General features: G+C 39.7%; 2 protein-coding genes across 6 annotated transcripts in view; one reads left to right on the forward strand and one right to left on the reverse strand.

Annotated features, from left to right (window-relative positions):
- The window catches only part of prpf38b (pre-mRNA processing factor 38B), a 35,781-nt gene extending 30,253 nt beyond the window's left edge, over positions 1-5,528 (reverse strand). The window contains exon 1 of the mRNA XM_060830223.1: positions 5,082-5,528. Coding sequence (XP_060686206.1) covers positions 5,082-5,315 — 234 coding nt within the window. The 5' untranslated portion in view covers positions 5,316-5,528. The remainder of the gene's footprint in view (positions 1-5,081) is intronic.
- LOC132818998 (UDP-N-acetylglucosamine transporter-like) overlaps positions 4,983-15,644 on the forward strand; it is a 64,861-nt gene continuing 54,199 nt past the window's right edge. The window contains exons 1-2 of one of the 5 annotated variants that reach the window (XM_060830233.1): positions 5,679-5,763; positions 5,850-5,885. In XM_060830233.1, coding sequence (XP_060686216.1) covers positions 5,748-5,763; positions 5,850-5,885 — 52 coding nt within the window. In that variant the 5' untranslated portion in view covers positions 5,679-5,747. Of the gene's footprint in view, positions 5,112-5,678; positions 5,764-5,849; positions 5,886-15,644 lie in introns of those variants that run through there. The other 4 variants (XM_060830225.1, XM_060830226.1, XM_060830230.1 and 1 more) reach the window with 4 other exon arrangements.

Consider the following 15,644-nt stretch of genomic DNA (forward strand, 5'->3'; position numbering starts at 1 on the left):
TTAAATGTCTTCAAGGCAGAGTTTGACAGATTCTTGATATCATGAGGAATTAAGGGTTACGGGGAGAATGCTGGTAAGTGGAGTTGAAATGCCCATCAACCATGATTGAATGGCAGAGTGGACTTGATAATTCCACTCCTATGTCTTATGGTCTTATACATTGTCTGGGGAAGTAGTGGAGCCAGAACACGTCTGCAGGGCTGCTCCAAAGCTAGGACATAAACATATAACACCTACACTGTCTTGGGGAATCTGAGTCAGGAAATAGTCTTCATAATGATTCCCCAGGATAAGGGCATTTACATTATCGCAGAGGATGACCTCATCCCACAATTGTATCTGGGATAATGTGGTGGTTTGGCTAGAGTACCTGTAAGCATTACCAACTGACCTGTATAAAGGAGTTGTGTTTTCTTTATTTGGGGCCTCTTTTGGCTCAAAGAAGGTCTGCAAGGAGAGTCAAAGGGGTCATCTTTAATAAATTTTTAACTGTTTGCAGAAGTTGGTATGCACGAATTACATCTCTTGTGAGAAGCCTTGGGAAAAGAACCTCACATCCCAAGCTTCCCTCCAGTATTGAACCCAATGTAGTCCCACGATTGAACAGCGTAGAAGTTCTTAGAAACATTAAGGAAGGTTGTGGTGCCATGATTGTATCTCTATATTTGTGCCAGCAGACCTAGGTTCAAGTCCCACCGGCTCCAGAGGTGTGTAATAACATCATTGAACAGGTTAATTAGAAGAATAGGTTAAATAAAACGGTTTTTAACAAAAATGAATTAGAAACATTGAGGAGTGTTCTTGCAGCACATTGAAAGTACCCCTACCCTTGAGCCAGGAGGCCCAGGTTCAATGCTCACATGTTCTGGAGGTATGTAATAACATTTGAGCAAGTTGATTAAAAAATACCTAAATTTCTAGTAAAGTTATCATTTAGGGCTCATGTTGCAGTTATTTAGATTAGATTACTTACGATGTGGAAAGAGGCCCTTTGGTCCAACAAGTCCACACCGACCCTCCGAACAGCAACCCACCCAGACCCATTCCCCTACATTTACCCCTTCTCCTAACATTACAGGCAATTTAGCATGGCCAATTCACCTAACCTGCACATTTTTGGACTGTGGGAGGAAACCGGAGCACCCGGAGGAAACCCACACAGACACAGGAAGAATGTGCAAACTCCACAAAGGCAGTTACCTGAGGCAGGAATTGAACCCGGGTCTCTGGCGCGGTGAGGCAGCAGTGCTAACCACTGTGCCACCCTTGGAGCCAGGAGGCTCAGGTTCAAATCCTACCTGCTTCAGCAGGGTTGTAATGTGTCTGTTGATTAAAAATATACAGAGACATTGAGTACGATGCATAACAGGGGAAAGGTTATATGGTGAGGTAGTGGTAAAAACACTGGTTGTACATGAAAGCACTTGCGGATATGAAGAAAAACGTAGAAACATTGAGCATTCTGAATAAGAAGGTTGTATCGTCATCCCGTTTCCTCCCTCTGTCAAAGCAAAACACCAAGAGACCTCGCACAGTTTTACCTCCTTCATCTTTATTCCAGGCCCTGGAAGGAGAAAGAATGATTGCCCAAGCACACAGGGACATGAGCTCTCGATCTTCCCTGGAATAGCAGTTTCTCAATGAATTACATAATCATTAAACAGGGAGGATCATCCAAACAAATCAACATACATATTGATTGGGTGACCATAACAATCAACGAGCATCAAGAGTAAAGATTAAGCCATCTGCTGTTATGCAATGTATGTTCTTAACCTTAACTGACTTCACATAATGAATACTTTTCACCTTGCTAACTGACTTTACATACAGAATGTTTCCTTATCTTGTTAAATGGCTCTCCATAATGAATGCTTTTCCACCTTGTTAACCCATTATTCTTGCCTCCAGCACCCCATTGTTAACTTTAAGTTCTTATCTGATCTGAGTCAAGCTCAGCTGAACCTCTTTCACAGAACTCTGAACTGAACTCTTTCCCTCTGGCTCATACCCTTTTCACATTCTCAGTTGAGATTCAAGCCCTCACCTACATCAAAACTGTGTAATAGTATTTCTTAACAGGTTGATCAGAAAATACCTAGAAACACTGGGCTTGGCTCTTGTGATGCTGTGGTAGTGTCTGCTCCTCTGAGCTAGAAGATCCAGGTTCATATCCCATCTACTCCAGAGGTACATCATAATATCAAACAGATAGAGTAAAAAAAAACAAACACTGAGAAAAAGCACATTTAGCTTGATTAAAACACACCAGGAAGTCTTTTAAAAAATGCTCCAGGTATAAGTAATGTTTAGGTTTCCAAGAATCTCAAGTTTAATTTTAAAATTTGCAATGTCTGTGAAAAGAGATTTAAGACCCACGTTGTCTGAGCAATGCTAGATTCGTTCAGAAGCTTAAAATGAAAAGTAAACATTAAATAAAATCTGACTGTTACTGACAAAATCTTTGGAAATACTATTGGAAAGAGAAAACATTTTGGCTCAGATCAATTAAACATCTCTAAAAATAAAAATACATGGAAAAATAAGTATTTGCCTAATAGGGTAAAGGTTGAGTGGATACATTGAGTTGTAGAAGATCATGCATCAGTCTCCAGGTCTCACTTAATAAAAAGCTCAACAAAGCACAGTAAATACACACGTTAATCTACTTCCAGAATTACATCTAAAACACATGGACCACCTGCAATTAATGGGATATTGTTATTATGAACCTGCAGAGGAGTTAACAATATCCTGAGATAAAAGAGATCAACAAACCACTAAATCTTTTAATATTACACAAGTACTTAAGTTAAAAATATATTATAATATGCTTTCATTTCCAGTGTTAGCAACTGATCAGTGGCTTACAGAATTTCCCCACACACAAATCCTGCAAAGCATATTCAGAAAAAGCATTTGCAATAGAATACACAAGTCAACCTTTTGGCATCCTAATATCAGCACTTGATTGAATTAAGTATTTCCCAGTATGTGGGGAGACCAAAAAAAACTTCTGATGTAGCAGTAGGGTATTCACCTTTGGGCCAAAAGACCCAGAATGACCTGCCCCAGACACGTCTCATAACATGCTGAATAAATTAATTTTTATCTGTGGGCAAAGCTAGAATAAAATGGCAGCCCCAAAAAGGTCCTGTCAGCCATGTATTCCACCTTGGCATTATGTCAACAAAGCTGATCCTTTACTGAAGGAATGATGGAAATTGTGGATGCATTGGTCATTATCTCCCAATTCTCTTAGGGACAGTGTGATGACAGAGGACTGAAGATCTGCAAGCCTTTCAAACACACATTCAGAAACAGATTGTTACAGCTCATAAGGTCCATCATGCTTGCACCAGTTCTATAACCGAGTTCTAATCTCCTGCCTTTGCCCATATCCTCAAAAATGTTGATCCAATGGCTTCTTCAATGTCTCAATTGAACCTGTCTCTGCCACATTTTTAGATGAGGATAAACCCATTAACTACAAGTCATCAAATTTAACCCACATGAAGCAAAAAGGATTTCGAAATGATCATTTAGTATAAAATTTCAATTAAGCAGTCAATTGGACAAATTTAGATTTAAAAAGGCAACACCAATTTGTTACAGTGATGGAATTACTTGAATACTTGAACGTAAAAATTTATTGCAGAGATAGGTGAGGTGATTAAGTTTGGGAGGAAACTGAGGAGTTGCATGCAAAATTCTAAAGCAGATGCAGAAGGCAAGAAATCTGGAGGTATATGTGCCTATTTCTTTGAAAGTAGTAGGTCAGGTTGAGAATGTTGATACTAAGAGTCATCAAATCCAGGACTTTATAAATAAAGTACAAAAGAAGACTGACCTTTATAAACAATTGTTTTGGCTTCAGCTGGAATAGTACATCAATTAGTGGGTTCTTAAGAATGAGGCAATACAGTGTGTTCAGAAAAGATTTAAAGGACAGCTGAAGAGATGAAAAACCAGAAATAAGAACAGCTTGGAAAAGCTGGGGTCATTCTTCAGAAGGAAAGGAAGATTGACAACAGAAATAGTAGAGGTACAGTATTCAAAAATCAAAAGGTAGTTGAGACAGCGTAGATAGGAAGAAACTGTTGTTATTGTGCAAGTCAAGAATCAGCAGTGGCTTAAGCAGAGGGTGCTGTGTGTGGAACAAGTTCAAGCTATGTTTCCGTGCTGTATGACTCTATGTAGAACAAAATAACTAATAGCAACACTTTTTAAAAAAAAAGTGTTTAAGATCTACTGTGCACTGCCCAAGTGCAGTGGAAGCAATTCAAGTGCACCTTTTAATTGAGCTTGGATAATTATTTGAACACAAACTAAAGATGTGACTAGTAAAATGACATTTTTCTATACTATAACCATTTATAATCCTATAAATTAAAATGTAAACTAATTACGTGAAAAATGATATATCTCACCAGCAATGCAATATGTCCACGAGTTAGGAGGGGATGGAGAGAAAGGAGGTTTCAGTATATTGCATGCATGCGTCTAACTTACACTGTCAGACTCCATTGTATACAAGAGGTTTTAGTAGAAAAACTTGACAGTAAGTGTCTACAGACATAAGAGTAACATTTATTTTGGCGTAAACATGCATTTAAAGTAACAACCTATGCCAACAATGCCATCCAAACTTTGAAACAATTATTTTCAAGATTCAGAACGGGCCAAATATTAGGACCAAATTTTTCACGTATGGCAAGAACATATCCTACTCCCAAACCGTCGGCAGAATTTTGGCCGCCTTGGGGGCAACCTAGAAATGTTCCAGCTGACCTCAGCCATTCTAAACAATTTTCGAATGACAGAAACACTCAACTATATCCTTTTAATAATTATGTATTAAAGCCATTAATATAGGGAAACGGTTATCCATTGAAGCCACCACTGTGTAAAGATAAAACACTGACTCCTCCCCCTCTGGCCTTGATCAAATGCCCCTTCCTACCTTTACCGTACCCAGAAATCAAACATGGCGTCACCATTGGAGCCCAATCTACCAGCAAACGAAATGGCTGATGGAGGACGCCGAGGCCTTAAAACAAATTCTCAAACCAGTCTCTTACCTTGAAATAGATCTCATCTACAACCTCATGGTAGGTTTTCAGTTCATACAACTGCACTTTAAAGTAGGGTGAGGAGAGAATATTGGTGAGGATGAGCGGGTTGAGGTTCATGGTCTTCTCGTTGCCCCACAGTGGCAGCACGTTGCCCTGTTTAATGGAGGAGGCCGGTTTAACACTCCCCCCCGCTTGCTGCTGCTGTTGCTGGTGGTTTCCAATGGCCGTTTTGTTAGCCATCTCGCTGCTGCACACTACCGCTCACAGCAGAAAAGATCTCAACATCAAGGTGCCCTCGCCCGTGGAAAAGATTACCGGCATAAACAACCTCCGCTAATATTTAAACACACATAACCTATCACGAAATGGGTTTAGTCGCAGGATTTAATTTCAAAAAACTCTTTCGAAACGCGCACACATAACCCTCACCAAATTTTTAAAAAACACAAAATGGCGTCCGCTACCTCTTTCCGGCTAAAGGAAGTATGGTGACGTACTTTGACAGACAGTCTCATTGACCAAACGTATTCTAGATAATGTGCCGTCGCTGGCGGTCTGCCCAATAGAAGAAGGAGAAAGGGGCGGCTCGATGTGTGGGAAATGGTCGAATGCGTCATGTTGCTGAGGTGCCGGTTTGCGCGGAACTGAGTGAAAGGATGGCCTTTTTCAAAAATGCGTCTTGCTGACGGTCTGTGGTTTCTCCATGGTTATAATTCTGGTTTTTATGGCGTGTGTGTAGATTTTATCAACACGCTTTTTTTTCTTTTCTTAAAGATGGTGTATGGGAGAACGCCGGATTATGTTTTTTAGGTAATTCAAGTTGATTGGTCAGACACTAAATCCTGCCCAACTTTCTCCATTTGAAATCTTGACGTTCTTTTTCATGTTTCATTTTGCTCCATCACTTCTTGGGCTCATTCTAAATATTATGTGGTTTAACTTTAGCGCGCCTTTTTTTTTACTGAGTTTGTTTCCTTATTTAAAATGTAATGTGTAATCTTTGCAATTCTGTTTAGTTTTTTTTGCATTTAATTGTGTCGAATACATATCTACTATATTGCATAGCATTTGTTTTCTGTTGCTTTGTAATAGTAATCCTAGTATTGTCATTAAATATATCTGTAGTTTAAATGCTTCCCTTGTAATACAGCTCACAATAAGTTAGTGATTATTTTTAAAATTAACTTGATGGGATTTCAGCAAAGTTATGGCTAACTTCACACTTCAAATTGCTAATGTAGGTTCACTCCTTTTATATGATACTTTAATTCTATTCCTAGAAGGTATTTCTAATTGAATATTAATAGAATCCCTACGGATTTCCCTCCAGGTGGAATTAGACCACCTGGCCCAAAAAGTCCAGACTGACCTCCTGAAGAGCAGGCAACCCACTCCTCCATCCCACCACTCTACATTTCCTGACCAATGCGCCTAACCTACATATCCCTGAACCCTACAGGCAATTTAGCATAGCCAGTTCACCTAACCTGCACATTTGATTTTTTTTTAATTAGATTAGGTTCCATACTGTGGAAACAGGCCCTTCGCCCCAACAAGTCCACATCGACCCTCTGAAGAGTAACCCACCTAGACCCATTCCCTCTGACTAAAGCACCTAACACAATGGGCAATTTAGCATAGCCAATTCACCTGACCTGCATATCTTTGGGCTGTGGGAGGAAACTGGAGTACCCGGAGGAAACCAAAGCAGGCACGGGGAGAACCTTTAAACTCCACGCAGACAGTTGCCTGGTCCCTGGTGCTGTGAGGCAGCAGTGCTATCCACTGAGCAACCATGTTGCCCATAAAAGAATATAAAAAATTTCTTTATTCAGTGAAGAATGGATGTTGTTCCCAATATTTGTCCAACCAACATCTGTAATGCACATTATCTGATTACTTGTGTTTATGGGCCTCTAAATTGATCATGAATGATTACACTTCAGAAGTACAAAATTGGTTATAAAATTTTGAAACAAAAAATTGGAGAATATTCTGAAGGAATGAATTAATTTCTGCTTGGAGAGGCAAGAGTTGGTCAGGGATAAACAGCGTCACTTTTGTAGGGAGATCATGTATAACAAATTAAATTGAATCTTTCCACCAAGTGACCAAGTTTATTGAAGGGGATTGTGCAGTTGGTATCGTTCATATGGATTTGATGTAGGTTTGCTCACTGAGCTGGAAGATTCATTTTCAGAAGTTTTGTCTGGAGGCTCACTGAGGATGTTATCTAGTATGGTGATGAAATGTCTGAAAATGTACCTTCCAGCTCAGTGAGCAAACCTACATCCAGAATCTCAACCTGAGCTACAAATCTTCTCAAAACCCAATAGTATATGGATTTCAGCAAAGACATTGATTAGGACCCATATATAGTGCCATGGTAGGGCAACTTATAAGACTTTTCACTTTATTTTTCTTGTAGAAGTACACATGACAATAAATTTCTATTCTATGAGAGATATTGGCAAAGAAGGCGCACGTGACTGAAATTGGCTTAGTGGTAGGAGACAGGGTGGTGGTAGCAGGCTATTTGACATTTTTAAACAAAATTGTTCATTCATGGGATCTGGGTGTCTCCTGCTGGGCCAGCATTTTTTTGCCCATCCTTAATTGCCACAGAGGACAGTTGAGAGTTAATCAAGTTGCTATGAGTTGAATCAAATGTAGGTCAGACCAGGTAAGGATGACAGTTTCCTTCTCTCATAGACATTAGTGAACCAGATGGCTTCTTTCCAACAATTGACAATTGTTTCATATTCATCATTAGACTCTGAATTCCAGATTTTTATCAAATTCAGATTACACAATCTGCCATGGCAGAATTTGCACATGGGTTTCCAGAACATTATTTGGTCTCTGGATTAACAGTCCTGTGAAAATGCCACTAGGCCATCACTCCCCCTGTTGGAGGCAAATGTCAAATTGTCTATCATGAATCAGTATTTTCTTTTTTAGTGGTATATATGTATACAAACAAAAAGAAGAAAAAATGGGTGAATAGTATGGTAGATATTTGATTTGATTTATTGTAGTCATGTGTACCTAGGTATAGTGAAAAGCTTTGTTTGCAAGCAGTACCAGCAAATCATAGTAAGCAAGGATATACAGAGCATAGTGCGCATGGAGTGTGGCATATAGACTGAACCGTACATGAGCTGTGTGAAGAATGATCAACATTATTTGAAATTAATGAGTCCATTCAGTATAATAACAGTAGAGAAGAAGCTTTTCTTGAACAGGTTGGTGCGTGTCCAAGCTGCTGTATTTTCTGCCTAACAAGATTGTGGGAGAGCATTACTGCTGTTGGCTGACTTTCCGCAGAGACAAAAGTGTAAAGGGAGTCTGTGGATGGAAGGTTGGCTTCCATGATGTCCTGGGCTGCGCATACAATCTTCTGTAGTTTCGTACAATCCTGGGCAGAGCAGTTGCCATACCAGACCATTATACATGTGGATAGTATGCCTTCTGTGGTGCATCTGTAAAAGTTGGTGAGGGTCTTTATGGACATGTCAAATTTTCTAAGCTGCCAGAGGAAAAAGGAAGTGTAGTGCATTCTGCACCATCACGTCCACGTGGGATGTCCAGGACAGATTGTCGGTTATTGGCAGTCCTCTGAACTGGATGCTTTCCTCCCTCTCAACCTCTGCTCTGTTGATGTAGATGGGGTGTGTTCTCATCCTTTCTTTCTGAGGTCAATGATCAGTTATTTTGTTTTGCTGACATTGAGAGAGAGATTGTTATTGCTGAATCACAAAACCAGGCCCTCTTTCTCCTTTCTGTATTGTGACTCATTATTATTTGATATTTGTCCTGCCACTATGGTGTCATAGCGACCTGTATATAGGTGGCAGAGTGGTTGACAATGAAAAAGAAGGTCTTGGATTACAGATCGGCAGATGGAATAAAAATCCTGATGAATGTGAGTTAATGTGCTCTGAATGTAGTAAGAGAAAGAAGTATTCAATGACTGGCAGGACACTAGGAAGCTTAGAGGAACAGACAGATCTTGGGGTGTTTGTCCAGAGATCCCTGAAGGCAGCAGATTAAAAGGTAGTTAGGAAAGCATATGGGAAACTTGATTTTATCAGTATTGACAGATTATAGGACCAGGGAGGTTATATTGGAGCTGTACAAAACTTTGCGGAGGCCATAGCTAGAGTAGTGTGTGCAGTTCCTGTTATTGCACTGGAGAGGGGGCAGAGGAAATTCCACAAGATGTTGCCTGGGATAGAGCAGTTTAGCTAAGAAGAGAGGCTGGATAAGCTTGAGTTATTTTTTTTAAGAGCAGGAGAAGGCTGAGGGGACCTGATTGAAGCTCGTGGATAGAAACCAGGTGTTCTCATTGAAAAGTCAATAACAAGGGACATAATTTTAAGGTGAAAGGTAAGAGGTTTAAAGACAATGTGTGGAAACATTTTTTCATCCAGAGGTTGGTTGGAATCTGGAGTGCACTCCTGGAAGGGTAGTTGTTGCAGGAAACCTCACAACCCTTAAAAAGGAAATGAATGAACACTTGAAATGTCATAACATTTGAGGCTACGGCCAAGTCCTGGAAAGAGGGATGAGTGTAGGTTCAGAGGTTTGTGTCAGAGTTGACTTAATGGATCAAAGGGCAGCCTCTGAACTATATAATTCTATTTTAAATTCAACGTTTTTTTAAATTGACTGCAAGTATGCCTACATAGCAGTAAGGACTACTTTGAAAGTATTTTAGTTAGAATGAAGCACTTTAAATGTTGTAAACTAATGAATGTACTATTTGAGTGCAAGTTCTGTATGCTATTGCTTTGTATTCTATTGCTAGAAATTTGGATTTTTAAAAAAAATTGCCAATAAAGATGTTGCCTAGGCCAGGAGCTCAAGTTTTTGCATCTTGCATCCCTGCACTATTTTGTCACCATTATAAAAATAATATCACACTTTTTCCAAGGAGTGTATTTTTACATGTTAGTATTACATTAACCCATTAATGAAATATTTTAAGGATATTAAGATTAAAATTATTTTGCTGAGAATGTGTTTGCTAAATCATTTTTAAAAAACAAGTTGTTGATTTTGTCATTGAGAAACCTGTGATTACATTTCATTAAGTATCTACTGTCCTTGCTTTAGATGGTAGAGGTTGTGTGTTTAGAAGACGTTAAGGAGCTTGGTAAAATGTTGCAGTATCTTGTTGATGGTATCCATTAATGCTGACATCTCTGGGCCCGTGTACACTTTATTGACATAACAGGTTGTCAACATTCCCAAACCAACATGGTAGTGGATCATGTATATTGTATGTGTTAGTACGTTATGAATGATAATGGGTTCTGTTATCATGGTTTAAGTATCTTGGCTTTTTGAACTTGCTGATGAGTAACAAGCTATGTTTTTCAGTTCAAGCCAAGTTTGTGGCAGCAAGAAGTGACACTGAATATTTTGGTGCCTTGCCACCAACCGCAACTTGGTCCTTGTCATGGCAAATTTTATCTGGTGTGCATTTGTAGAAGAGGGCAGTTTCATCTGCATTCAAGATATCCATTGGATTATTATCTTGATAATTTCTTGAAAACATTTGACAGTCATTCAGATTTGAAGTGACTTGCAGATGAGCGCTGTCCACAAAGCTGCTTCTAGATGAGGTTATGTTGTGATTTAAACAGCAGAAAAAAAGCTATTGCTCTGACTAAAGTTGTCAACATCTATTTTCTTTGCAAAGCTCTCAGCTTTCTCCATAGAATCTTATTTTGTTAATATTATGTGGGTCAGATCTATATTCTACAAATAAAGGGTGCATTCTCTAACTCTGGACTTATTGGGAATTGCATTTTTTGATATTAGTATTCCATGCTCCAGTCTCATATTAGTCTTTACTTTTTCAGCATTCCTTACCTAGCCAGTCAGTTTACTAAGCCTGAAATAGAATTCAGTTTGAATATGTTTGCATGGTCTTACTTCATTAAGTGCCTTCAATGCCCTGAACTTGGTTTAGCCATGATTTTGACAGCAATAACTGAAACATGCTTTCTTAAACTGCAGCTTGTGCATCTATTTTAATAAGATTAGTATCCCTTTATTATTTTTATATTTGAAACATTAAACTCAAGACATGAATATCTAGGTTGTTTCAAATAGAAAATATTGCAGTAAGAGTAAAGACTTCCTGTTGACTCATCATTGCGAGAGAGATAGAAATTGCAAAGGGAAATATGGATTGGGATGTTATTGTCTAATTGACATAGTCAGGATGTTGATTTATGTAGTGTTAAAATAAATAGGTAGCCTTGTACACTACTGCTGCATGTCACTGTAGAGGGAGTAGATGGGGTACCAATCAAGCTTTGTCCTCTAATGAGCTTCTTGAAAGTGTTGTTGGCGTAGCACTCAAATGGTCAAGTGGAGAGAATTCTGTCACATTTCTGCCTTGTAAGTTGTGAACAGATTTTAAGGAGTCCTGAGTGAGATACTCATTGCAGAATTCCTCATCTTAGAGCCACAGTATATTGATGGTGCAGTTCGTTTTTTCTTTGTCCGTTGGTAGCCCAGATATTGATTGTGGAGGATTCAATTGTGATCATGCCTTGATAATCAATAGCATTGTGGTTGGGTTGTCTTTTATTGTGTGTGATTGCTCCCTCACACTTAGGTAGTGCGAATGTTACTTGTCACTTATCAGCTCAAGCCACATAGTTCAAATCTTGCAGCAGTTGAATATGGACTCCTTCGGTGTCTGAGGAATAACGAATGGTGCTGAATACTGGCGTCGTTGGTAAACATTACCCCTCTGACCTTTATGAAGAATGGAAGGTGATTGAAACAGCTGAAAATATTTGAATCAAGGACGCTGTAGTGATCTCCTAGGGCTGAGGTGATTGATCTCCAAATCCACAATTATTTTTCTTTGTGTTAGGTATGACTCCAAACGTTAGAGAGTTTTTTTCCTGTTGATTCCCAATTACTCCAGTGCCATAGGGTTCTTTGGCACAGTCATCAAATGCTATTTAATGTCAAAAGTAGTGGCCTGCACTTCCCCTCTGGATTTCAGCTCCTGTTTGGACCAAAACTACAATTAGATTAGGAGCTGAACGACACTAGCAGACCCCAAATTGAGCTTGTAAGCAGGTTATTGAATAAGTGCCACTTGATAATCCTCTCAATGACCTATAATTGTATTGATGTGAAAGTAGACTAATTGGGTGCTAAATAGCCAGGTTAGATTTATTTTGATTTTTGTAGCCAGGATGCACAAATTATATTCACTTAAAGTTAGAGTTCCAATCCTGAAAATTGTGGAAATAGGGCCTTCCTTGGCAGAAAATAAAACATGTTACAATATACTATTTTATATGCCTAACTTGTACATTGGTAAATAAAATAACTGTTAAAATCAAAAACGTGTTACTTTTATATTTTTAATTACAACATTGCAGATGATACTGAGTGTACACCATAAGATAGAGGAGCAGAAGTGGGCCATTCAACTCCTGGAGACTGCTCTGTCATTCATGGAGACCATGGCTAATCTGATAATCCTCAACTCCACTTTCCTGCCTTGTTTTTAAAACGCTTCATGAATAGAAGAATGTATATCTCAAACTCAAATAAGACATGGCAAAATTTCTATACATTCTCCACTGTCTGGAAAAAGGAAATTGCTCCCCATTTTGGTTTTAAATGGGCAACCCCGTGTTCTGAGATTTTTTGGGGGGGGCATTTGCAGATTCTGAGGATTATGAAGTGCCGTTTAGTTGTTGAAATGTGCAGGTAAAATGGTAGTTTCTTACAAGAGCAAAATTGGGCTGGAGGTGCTGACATTTTAAAGAATTGTGATAGAGTTGGATGAAGCAAGATTTGGACAATATCATGCTTGGCCTGATAAGTGGTGAACTGTATTCATTTTGCACAAATGCTGATCAATGATCACCTCCAGCAAGAGAATCTAATTATCTCTACTTCACATTCAACAACATTATCATCACTGTAGTCCCACTCTCAAGATCTTGGCAATTATCATTGACCAGAAACTGGAACAGCTATATAAATGCAAGTGCAGGACAGAGACTGGCAATTCTATACTGAGTCACCCTGTTCCTGACAGTAACCCTAGAGTGTAGGTTTGCTCGCTGAGCTGTAGGTTAGATATCCAGATGTTTCATTACCTGGCTAGATAACATCATCAGTGGCGACCTCCCAAGTGAAGTGAAGCTGTTGTCTCCTGCTTTCTATTTATATCTTTCTCCTGGATGGGGTGCCTGAGGTTTGTGGTGATGTCACTTCCTGTTCGTTTTCTGAGGGGTTGATAGATGGCATCTAGATCTATGTGCTTGTTTATGGCATTGTGGTTGGAGTGCCCGCCCTCTAGGAATTCTCTGGCATATCTTTGCTTAGCCTGTCCCAGTCGAAATGGTGGTTTTTTTCATCCGTGTGTAGGGCTATGAGGTAGAGGGGGTCATGTCTTTTTGTGGCTAGCTGGTGTTCATGTATCCTGGTGGCTATCCTGTTTGTCCTATGTAGTGTTTGTGGCAGTCCTTCCATGGAATTTTATAGATGACATTGGTTTTGTCCATGGGTTGTACTGGGTCTTTTAAGTTTGTTAGTTTTTGTTTGAGAGTGTTGGTGAGTTTGTGTGCTACTAGGATTCCGAGGGGTCTCAGTAGTCCGGCTGTCATTTCTGAAACTTCTTTGATATATGGTAAGGTGGTTAGGGTTTCTGGCTGTGTTTTGTCTGCTTGTTGTGGTTTGTTCTTGAGGAATCTGCGCACTGTTTTTTGAGTATCCGTTCTTCTTGAATACGTCGTATAGGTGGTGCTCCTCTGTTTTTCGAAGTTCATCTGTGCTGCAGTGTGTGGTGGCTCATTGGAATAGTGTTCTGATACAGCTTCGTTTGTGAGTGTTGCGATGGTTGCTGGTATAGTTGAGTATTTGGCAAAGACATGCCAGAGAATTCCTAGAGGCCTGGCACTCCAACCACAACGCCATCAACAAGCACATAGATCTAGATCTTTCTAGATCTAGATCTAGATCTATCAACCCCTCAGAAAACAAACAGGAAATGACATCACTACAAACCCCAGGAACCCCATCCAGGAGAAAGATATAAATAGAAAGCAGGAGACAACAGCTTCGCTTCACTTGGAGGTCACCACTGATGATGTTACCTAGCCAGATATCAAACCTACAGCTCAGCGAGCAAACCTACACCCTAAACCTCAACCTAAGCTACAAAACTTGCAGTAACCCTAGAATTAGATTGTCAGAATCAGCAATGGACTGTCAGCTGGAGTCACATCAGATGTAAAGGAACATAATCTCATCCCTGAATATCACTGCAAGAGGTCATTAAAGCATTGTCCTAGGCCAACCCATCTTCATCAATTTTATCCTATTTCATAAGATCTGAAGTGGGCACGTTTACTGGTGGTTGCTCAACATCAGCATCTTTCATGATTCCTCAGAGGCTGAATCAACTATGCTCACAGACAGCAACACCTGAATGATATCCAGATTTGGGCTTATGTGACAAGTAGCAATGGCCATCTCCAACAAGACAGAATCTAACCATTGCTGGTTACTATTCTTTGCTGTTGATATCCTATAGGTTTAATATTGATTAGAAATTGAATTGGACAAGCCATCTAAGTACAGTGACTACAAGAGCAGATCAGGCGCTAGGGATCCTGCAATGAATGAATTTGCCTTTTATTTCCTGAGTATCTGTCCAAAATTTGCAAGGCTCATGGGCGACATGGTGGCTCAGTAGTTAGCACTGCTGCCTCACAGCACCAGGGACCCAGGTTCGATTCAAGCCCTGGGTAACTGTGTGTGTGTGGAGTTTGCACATTCTCCCCATGTCTGTGTGGGTTTCCTCCACAATCCAAAAGTGTGCAGGTTAGGTGAATTGGCCATTGTGTTCGAGGATATGTAGGATAGGTGCATTAGTCAGAGGTAAATGTAGAGGAATAGGTTTGGGTAGGTTACTCTTCCGAGAGTCGGTTGTGGACTTGTTGGACCGATGTTTCAATGTCTGGAGTGTGATGAGTACTATCCAGTTCCATGGATGATTGCAGCTTCAACAGCAGTCAAAGCTCAGTACCAGTCAGGTCAAGACAGCACACTTGAATGGCAGCTGATCCAACAGCTTTCCAACAATCACTCCCTCAATCACTAGCGTATCATGTACCTTCTAAAAGATGTATTGCAGCAATTCACCAAAGCTTTCCCAACAGTATCTTCCATAGTCTCAGCTTGCAATAGAACTACAAGAATAGAGGATGCATGGTAATATCGTCGCTTGCAAGTTACCTTCCAAGCCACACTGTCCTGATTGCAAGTATGTTACTATTTGTTCTGCCCCTAGAGAAAAAGTTGAAACTTGTAATGAATACTGTATAACAAGGATTTACCACATTGATTCCTGAGTTGACAGCACTGACCTCTGACAAGCACCTGAATAAATTGTGCCTATTGTTCTTTGGATTTTAGAAGAATGTAGGTGATGTCTTTAAAATATACAAGATTCGGAAGAGGCTTGATATGTTGATGGAATGTGTATTATGTTCCCTTATCATGAGACTAGTTATT

The sequence above is a fragment of the Hemiscyllium ocellatum genome, chromosome 9 (assembly GCF_020745735.1).
Source record: "Hemiscyllium ocellatum isolate sHemOce1 chromosome 9, sHemOce1.pat.X.cur, whole genome shotgun sequence".
NCBI classification, from domain to species: Eukaryota; Metazoa; Chordata; class Chondrichthyes; order Orectolobiformes; family Hemiscylliidae; genus Hemiscyllium; species Hemiscyllium ocellatum.